Source organism: Budorcas taxicolor, chromosome 20, assembly GCF_023091745.1.
Source record: "Budorcas taxicolor isolate Tak-1 chromosome 20, Takin1.1, whole genome shotgun sequence".
Taxonomy (NCBI): Eukaryota; Metazoa; Chordata; class Mammalia; order Artiodactyla; family Bovidae; genus Budorcas; species Budorcas taxicolor.
In genome coordinates this window covers 27,565,018-27,574,367 of record NC_068929.1, presented here as the reverse complement: position 1 = coordinate 27,574,367, position 9,350 = coordinate 27,565,018, and the positions used below count along the sequence as shown (strand labels likewise).

The following is a 9,350-nucleotide window of genomic DNA, read 5'->3' as shown; positions in this document are numbered from 1 at the left end:
CCAGTGCTCCCTAACCCCACCAGCCTCTGTCCCCACCTGCCAGATTCCAGATAGGGGCACAACAAATTACCTCAACAAAGTGGAGAAGGAAAATCCAGGCAGGAGCTTATGAATAAATAAGATTCCCTCCTACATTTCCATGTGTACTTGGCCGATTCATTCTTGCAAAATCCTCGGCGATAACTAAAAAGACATTTGGCTAGTGACTAATTTTTAGGTGACCGATTTTAAATCTCTGATTAAAGACTATAAAGAGCTTTCATTTATGATAGGTAATGGATAGAGAAGATAATGTTGCTGATGAAAACTAGAATGCTCAAAATCTCAGTTGAAACATTTGAGGTCTCTTCTTGTATACTATCTTCTGATGGCAACAAAGCCCCATAGTCCCTGCCTGCCACGGATTTACAACCCTCTCCCTACAGAGGTCCACGCCGAGGGGGGTCACACCCTCTGGTGAGGAGCAATTACTCACCGTTCTCACTTGTGGGGTTCCTTTCCCTAATGCCTAACTTTGAAATGGGAAAGAAAGAAAAGAATGGAAACCACATCCTTTGTACTCTCAGTGTATAAATAAGAGCTAGTCAAGAACTGAAAACAGATTTCACATTGATTGATGTGGGGACACCAGCCACAATGAAGAACTCCTCTATCTTTCCGGCAGCCACTCTCTCGATTGTCGTTTTTCTCCTAATTCCTGAAGGTAAGACTGATCCTTGTCATTTCCACTATAATAAATTAAGTAAAATGGAGTAGACTTTTTGGCAATATTAACCAAGTGTTCTAAGAGGAGGTTTTTTTCTGCAAGTCTTAACATTCTTCCTTGGATTCTACATATATCTTTTTTTTTTAATTTTTATTCATTCATTTACTTGGTTGCACTGAATCTGGGTTGCGACATGTAGGATCCTAGTACCCAGACCAGGGATTGAACCCGTGCCCCTGCATTGGGAGCACAGAATCTTAACCACTGGGGCATCTGGAAAGTCCCTCTACATATATCTTTATTTTAGAAGGAAAAATCCTTCTTTCTTCTTTATAATTCTTTTATAAAAGATAATGGAACCACCAGTGCTGCCAATGTGTGGCTTGCAAATTGCCCAAAAGGACTGTAAAAACAAGTAATCAAACAGACATAAAGCTCTGAAATTAGGAAAACAAATAGCACCTTTCAGGAAAGAAATAGCAACACCTCAGCCTTTCTTGCTGCAGAAAATCAACTGTACTTCAATAATCCATCAGTCTTTAAAAAAAACCTGACCTAGATGTACCCCCCAAGTCAAAATGATTCAAATATTCATCATTATTTCTCTAGGCTAGTATGTCCTTGGGAATACATTAGGACACGGGGAGCATCGACTCTTTGGCAGTGCTGTAGAGTTTTGTATTAAGTGTATTCTTTGATGCACTAGGTAGTAACCAACTAGCCTGATTTTATGTGAGCTGCACAGGCATTAGTTTAAAACGCTGTAAAATTCATGGGATTATCTCTAGAAGGGTAATAGGGTACAATAGGGTACAATAGCCCTGAGTAGCTCTAGAAATTCCCTAAAATCTTTCTAGGCACTGATAACGACTCTGGGGCTAGGCTGAACTGTGCCAACAAGTGTAGAGCTTGGGTTTTCTCCATGGTCTGGCAGTTTTTGGAGGTGGAAATAGTGGACAAGGGCTGATGGAACCTATCTTACCAAAAATTCCCAAGGAAGATCTCTGCATCTAAAAATAAGGAGAAATTTTAGAAATAATAAGGTTGCAGGAAATTAGAAACAGAAGAATGGACAGAATACTATTAATATAAGCATGGGCTTCCCTTGCGGCTAGGATGCTAAAGAATCCACCTGCAGTGCAGAAGACCTGGGTTCGATCCCTGGGTTGGGAAGATCCCCTGGAGGAGGGCACAACAACCCACACCAATATGCTTGCCTGAAAAATCCCCGTGGACAGAGGAGCCTGGCAGGCTACAGACCATGGGGTCACAAAGAGTTGGACATGACTGAGCAGCAGCAAAATATAAGCGTGTTCCAGCGACTATGTTAGAGTATGTTATTGTTGTTGTTTAGTCACTAAGTCACGTCTAACTCTTTGGTGAACCCATGGACTGTTGCCCATCAGGCTCCTCTGTCCATGGGATTTCCCAGGCAAGGATATTGGAGTGGGATGCCATTTTCTTCTCCAGGGGATCTTCCCGACCCAGGGATCAAATCCACGTCTCCTGCATGCAGGCGGATGGACTTCCCCCACTGGGGAAGCCCATGTCCTATGAAACACTGAAACCAAGCAGATTAAAAAAAAATCCAATCATATCTTTTCTTCAAAGGAAACAGCAAATGCAAATTACTCTGTTTCCTTCAGTCAGAGAGAGTACTATGGGTTCCCAAATGGAACAGACACAGCAAAGCAAGATTTAATCCTCTAGACAGGTTGTCTCAATCTTTCTACACATTAGAATCCTCTGGAGACATTGAAACACTATTGACATCTCAGCCCTGGTCCTATCTGATTTTAATTTATTTTGATTCTAGGTAGGGACCAAGAATTGCTAGTTTTTAAAGCTTTTCACCTGTTCTAATTCCTCTTCCTGAATCCTAGTTTGTGGGAGATGAGGACTTTTTTCTGTGCTCACCAATCACAGGACTCTGCAAAATGAAGTATTGTACTGAGTTTACAATTTCTACAGCTCAGACAGTCCAAAGATGCATCTTTGGAATCCATCTCTTCATAATATCCATCAGGAAAATTGAGATGCAGATGAAGTTCTATTTGTTTCGCTAAGTTCCTTATCCTTTTACTTCTAGAGCCTAGGATTTCCCCTTCCCAACTCCCTTCTGGAAATGAGAGCCCTTCTGGACACCCATTTTCCCTGCCCCTCACATCATTTACATCTCATTGTAAATCTGGCAATAAGTTGGCTTTATTAATAGAGAAACAGGCACAGTACCCTACTGAGAGAACCATGAGTCTTAGTCAATGGTCAGGAGCAATGCTTGAGAAGAATCCAAGAACATCTGGTGTAGAAGGTGGCACTGAGAGTATATCAAGAGGGCACAACAACCTTTCAACCAACAGGGATGGTTTACCTTGTGCTTCCATCTCAGTTCAGTTCAGTCACTCAGTCATGTCTGACTCTGCGACCCCATGAACTGCAGCATGCCAGGCCCCCCTGTTCATCACCAACTGCCGGAGTCTATCCAAACCCATGTCCATTGAGTTGGTGATGCCATCCAACCATCTCATCCTCTGTCGTCCCTTTCTCCTCCTGCCTTCAGTAATGTCTCTGCTTTTTAATATGCTGTCTAGGTTGGTCATAACTTTCCTTCCAAGGACTAAGCATCTTTTAATTTCGTGGCTGCAAACACCATCTGCAGTGATTTTGGGCTTCCATTTCACTTTTCTCTAATAGTCTCTACTCTTGGTCTATCACCAAGGAAATTTGGCTAAAGCAGAATTCTCTCCTTATAGCATCTTCTCACTTCTCTTCATTAGAAAGGGGCTTAGATTAAACCACGTGGTTCAGTCTGGAGATTGAAGAAGAGTTTCAGGTGCGAAAGACAGTCTCTCAATTTATGAATGAGAAGGGTACAAATTTCAATAAGGAAAAGACTCATGATGACCAAAAAACTCATGCGTGCAGTTACAGCTAAAAGGTGCTAATGCCAGTTTGTAAGCTGTGGTGTTTTGCAAGAGCTCGGGGTGAAAAGGGAGGTTTTCAAGCTTATAAAAGCAACTCTGCTTCCCCCAGATTAATACTTAGCCAGAAAAGGGGAGGGATGGGCAGACACCAGCAGTTCCTGTAGCACCAGTTACTGGTATAAACTCATGCACAGTTGTCTGCCCTTTACAAGTCCTGAGGCCTGAGGCCAGTGGCTGTGACAGATTTCCAGCCTGATAATCCCTGGACCTGCCAATGGCACGGCTTCTGTGGGTGAAAGAGCGAGACCTCTCAGACTCCAACAGGAATGGGATTTACATTCAGGTGTCTGATCTGGGCTCTGCCAGTGGCTCCACGGTAAAGAATCCGCCTGCAGTGCAGGAGCTGCAGGCAACACAGGTTCGATCCCTGGGTCGAGAAGATCGCCTGGAGGAAGGCATGGCAACCCACTCCAGGATTCTTGCCTGGAGAATCCCGCGGACAGAAGAGCCTGGCAGGCTACAGTCTATAGGGCTGCAAAGAGTTGAACGTGACTGAAGAGACTTAGCAAGCACGCCCACATCTGAAATGGACATGAAGGGGTGGAATATGCTCTCATCCCTCCTCCTCTCTATGTGGGAAAAGCATGTCTAGCCTTAGAAACGTGACTATAAGTAGAGCTCTTTAGGGTGGTCACTGGTACGACTTGTCTTCGTCTTTTGAATAGATCTCTGTGAAAAAATTATTGGAGGAAATGAAGTGACTCCTCATTCAAGACCCTACATGGTGCTACTTAAGGCAGAAAATATCTGTGCCGGAGCTTTGATTGCCAAAGACTGGGTATTGACTGCAGCTCACTGTGACCTGTAAGTTCTTGGGTTTAAAAAAAAAAAAAAAACTTTTGTGGAGATAGTCTAACTTGGGGGAATATCAACAAAGAGAGTAAATATCATTAAAGCCACAGGATCTTCACAGCATTTACATCTTTGGCAGCTTGCTTTAAAACCCCAAAAGGGAGTTGAGGCCAGACTCAGCCCCAGAGAATCAGACCAAAGAAGAAGCAGCATCCAGAGCACTTTTGGAAGATCTCCTCCGGAGCCACCAGGCTCAAGGGCTGCAAGTCTTGGCTTCTGGTCTTGACCTCATGATGGTGCAGAAAGGCGAAAAATTTCCGTGTGCCCTCAGGGACCTGAGCACCACTGTCAAGTAGAGAAGGCTTCTATTGAAAACCTTCCTGTTTTCTTAAAACTTTTCACACCTTCAGCCATTTCATAACCATGGTCAACCACGGCCTTCAAACCTCTTTGAGGACTGGTCTTTTCTTCCCTCCCTAAATCAAGCCTCTAAACTTGGGCTGTCCATTATGACAGCCTCTAATCATGTTGGTTACATGTGTTATCTATAGTTATATACATTTGCATTCATTAAAATTAAATCAAAGGACAAATTTAGATCCCCGGTCTCACTGGCCACATTTCAAGTCCTCAGTAGCCTACATGGGGCTCCATATTGGACAGTGAGGACTTATAGAACATTTCATCATCAAAGTATACTCTACTGAAAGCACTGTTCTAAGGTCTAAGTGAGACTAATATCAGCTGTGTACTGGAAAAACAGCAGTGTGAATATATTGTCGGTGTAGTTCATACTAAGTTATGAATGATAATGGCCTTCATCATTAATACATCAGAGAGTATCTTGATTTTATTAACCAAAATGAATCTTCAGCATGGAGTAAGAAAAGGAAGATCCGAAGGGGCCCCCCCTTTAGACCAGCTTTCCCTCAAATATACACACTCAGTGCCATGCACACAGGGTTTTCCATTAAGCAGTCTATTTTTGAAAGTTTGCCCATTTAAGATAAGCTTGTTGTCCTCTTACTAAGATTTCTTCAGTGCGCTAGTTCTACCACTACATAGTGTCTTTTGCTTTTGTTGCTAGACCACTGAGACTTGTTTTCCAGTCATCTGCAACCAGATTCTCTATTACAACCAAAGGAAGGTTGAGGGGACAGCAGTATAACTCCAACAGAGATCCCAAGACTTGGCTTGGCTACCATGGAATTCTCTTTTTTTTTTCAATATTTATTACATATTTATTTTAATTTTTGGCTGTGCTGGGTCTCCATTGCTGTGAGCAGGCTTTCTCTAGTTGCGGCAAGCAGGAGCTACTCTCTTTGCTGTGTGTGGGTTTCTCCCTGTAATGGGTTCTCCTGTTGTGGAGCACAGGCTCTAGGGCCCATGGACTTCTGTAGCCATGGTGCACTGGCCTAGCTGCCCCGCAGCATAGGGGACCCTCCCAGACCCGGGGTGCAATCTGCGTCCACTGCACTGGTAGGCAGACTCCAACCACTGGACCATCGAGGAAGTCCCCCATGGAATTCTCTTATCATTTGATTTTCAATGAACCTAGTTCAGCTTGTTATAAATAAGCTGCAGGTCAGCATGATGATAATGATAAATTCATAAACAATTCACTTTTATTCTTAAAAGTATACATTTTTTTCTGAGTCACAAACAGGTATTTCCACAGCAAGCACATTTATAGATGGCACAATGAAACTGATCAGCCCATAATATGCTTAGCTCCTGTTTTAAAGAGTTAACCAAATTAACAGTATTGCATCTGTTTTCAGGAACCAGAAATCCCAGATCATTCTTGGGGCTCACTCAATAAGCAAGAACGAGCCTGAAAAACAGATCAGGGTCGTTAAGAAAGAGTTTCCCTATCCGTGCTATGACCAGAACACACATGAAGGCGATCTTAAACTTCTAAAGGTACAAACCTTTGATTTTACTTTTGATTGATTCAAAAGTCATAGAAGCTCCTACAGTCTGGCTTCTGACATGGAAATCTTTTTTAGTGGCCTGATAACTGTATGAGAGGGTCCCTGGCAGTTGGGCTAGAACTTAAATTTTAAAAATGACATTTTTATTATCTTGTTCCATTAACTCTTTTTGCTTGCCTTCCAACAGCTGAACAAAACAGCAACACTTAATAAAAACGTGGCTATCCTTCGGCTCCCCAAAGTGGGCAGTGATGTGAAACCAGGAACTGCATGTCGAGTTGCAGGGTGGGGACAGTTTAACAACAATTCCCCTAAGTCCGATATTTTGAGAGAAGTCAATGTCACCATCATAGACAGAAAAATCTGCAATGATCAATCACACTATAATCATCACCCTGTGATTGGACTGAATATGATTTGTGCTGGAAGCCTCCGAGGTGGAAAAGACTCCTGCCATGTAAGTAAAATAAGATCCCAAACTTGAGCTGTTGGGTTAAGTCATGCAGATATAGAGAGTGTGACGTCATGCTTTGTGTTGGCTTCTACAGGGTCCTAGTGCTTTTTAAAAGAAGTCTGATAAAACTCCAGTCAAATAAATTAATGTTCTCAGCTCAGATGAGTTGTTCATCAAAAATAACAAGTTCACTGCTCGTGCCTGGGTTGAACTACTTGCATATTCTTAACTTTATATCAAAAACCACTAAGAAGCAATCTTTTCTCATTTTTCATATTAACGTATATAGATCTAAACTGAAAAAAAATATGTAACACTCAGGAGAGCTGAAGTCAGGGTTCATCTAGGGCCTTCAGTGCCTTTCCCCATCTGAGCACCCCCTAATAATTCCTCTGCCATTTAGCCAGGTAAGTTTGAAATGCCTGCATTCCCAAGACTGACTGAAGATCTTGGAGTAAATTGCATAGCTTCCTAGAGCCAAGCTCGACCTTTGGAAACAACTTCCAAGCACTCCATACCAGAGAACATGCAAGCCTCCCTCTCAGTGTGCCCTGAGAAGGGCTGGGACAGGTCTCTGCTTAAAGATAGGGGTAGAAGAACATTTGACTAAGGTTTAAGCCCTGAGCACTGGTTTGTCCCTTCTCACCTCACTGGGATGGAACTGCACTCTCAGAACCTTTCGTTTGCAGAATTCCAGGTACAAGCCTCAATGACTCTTCATTGAGCAACACCAGTCATCCCTAAAGCCACAGCAGGGAAACAGCCAATCGGGTCTCTAGACTTTAAATATCTTTAAATATGCTGATCTAGAGTTTCTTGTGGCTTTCTTTCTGGCTCAGCTTGTGTAGAATCCACCTGCAGTGCAGGAGACCTGGGTTTGATCCTCGGATTGGGAAGATCCCCTGGAGAAGGGAAAGGCTACCCACTCCAGTATTCTGACCTAGAGAATTCCATGGACTGTATAGTCCATGGGGTCACACAGAGTTCCTGGAGAGAAGGCAAGGTCACATACTGGATAGTGCAGTCACAAGGATAAAGCATGACTTACAGCTGACTGAAGCCCCTCTCCTAGGGAGGGAGCTCTGAAGTATAATCACTGACTTCCAGGAGCATCCATCTAGCATCAGATGCTCACGAGACTTAGGAGGAAGGGCAAAGAATAGTGCAAATTCCACAAGAGTAGTACTTTTCATCTATTTTGTTCACTGATCTAGTCCTAGGGTCTAGAAGACTGCATGGCACCTGGTAGGTACTCCATGAATATTGACTAAATGAACAGTGTTTCCTAGAGAAGAATGGCGTTTGTGGGAGTTTGAAGGAATGGACCTCCAAGGTCTAATTTTAATATTCACTGAGTCTATGATAAGGTGATAGACACAAGCTTTACCATGTAATTTTCTCTTCAATGGTTACTGTATTGATGAATTGATGAAGTTTGAGTCTTTCACATTCCATATGCTCTTAAGAGGTATGACTTCTTTCATTAAATGTTTCTTTCTCATTAAAAAAAGACAGAGAGATTCAAGGGAGCAATTTCTGTTTGAGAAGGTGAAGAACAAGTTGCTTTGGTTTTGTTCCTTTGAGAAGACAATTAACTCCCAGAAGAACTAGAAAACATAGCTTTTATTTTTTGCCTCAATGGCCCATCTGCATTTGACTGTTTTATGCTTTGAGTTACTCAGCATTTTGAGAAAATGACAAAAAGGAGAGTTTCTAAATCAGAGAGTTTGTCTCAAAATCACTGGATTCCACAAATACTAATTCAAGTTTTGTTTCAATTTTCACTGCTTTGTAAACAAATCAAAAAAAAATTGACTATATCATTGAATATTCCTCAACATTTTGGTTTGTTAAGCACTCATCATCAAGTAAGTCAAGGTTGGTCTTAACTTCATGTTAAATGCTTCACATTGAATGGCATTTCTTCCATGCTGCTAGTGGTCACACTTGATGCTGATCTCCACCATTCCTCTTGTTTTCCCCAAGGGAGATTCTGGAAGCCCTCTGATATGTGAAGGCACTTTCAGAGGCATCACTGCCTTTGGCATTCCGAAGAGATGCGGAGACCCTCGAGGGCCCGGCGTCTACATCCTTCTCTCAAAGAAACACCTCAACTGGATAGTTAAGACTATGAAGCAAGCAGTTTAGATACTTGTATTTCATTTGCTGTATTGAAGTATAGTTGATTTACAATGTTGTATTAGTTTCAGGTGTACAGCAAAGTGAACCAGAGTTACACATATATCCTCTCTGTTTTAGATTCTTTTCCCATATAAGCCATTACAGAGTATTAAATAGAGCTCCCCGTTCAGGTTCTTATTAGTTACCTACTTTAAATAAACTGATAGTAGTATGGATATGTCAGTCCCAGTCTCTCAGTATATCACTCCCCCCATCCCTGATAACCTTAAGTTTGTTTTCTACATCTGTGACTCTACTTTTGTTTCCTCAATAAGTTCATTTTACCCTTTTTTTTTCGA

At 42.2% G+C, this 9,350-nt stretch overlaps 1 protein-coding gene across 1 annotated transcript; it reads left to right on the top strand.

Moving 5' to 3' along the window:
- The first annotated feature begins 636 nt into the window (after window positions 1-636).
- On the top strand, window positions 637-9,018 carry GZMA (granzyme A). Its single transcript, XM_052658997.1, has 5 exons — window positions 637-703; window positions 4,356-4,494; window positions 6,264-6,405; window positions 6,604-6,873; window positions 8,857-9,018. Exons 1-5 carry the CDS (start codon window positions 637-639, stop codon window positions 9,016-9,018), a joined length of 780 nt encoding a protein of 259 aa, XP_052514957.1.
- The last annotated feature ends 332 nt before the right edge of the window (window positions 9,019-9,350 follow it).

Coding starts and splice junctions, on each gene's coding strand:
- GZMA (XM_052658997.1), top strand. CDS start 637: ATGAAGAACTCCTCTATCTTTCCGGCAGCCACTCTCTCGATTGTCGTT. Junction 4,495..6,263: donor ACTGCAGCTCACTGTGACCT/GTAAGTTCTTGG, acceptor ATCTGTTTTCAG/GAACCAGAAATCCCAGATCA. Junction 6,406..6,603: donor GCGATCTTAAACTTCTAAAG/GTACAAACCTTT, acceptor GCCTTCCAACAG/CTGAACAAAACAGCAACACT.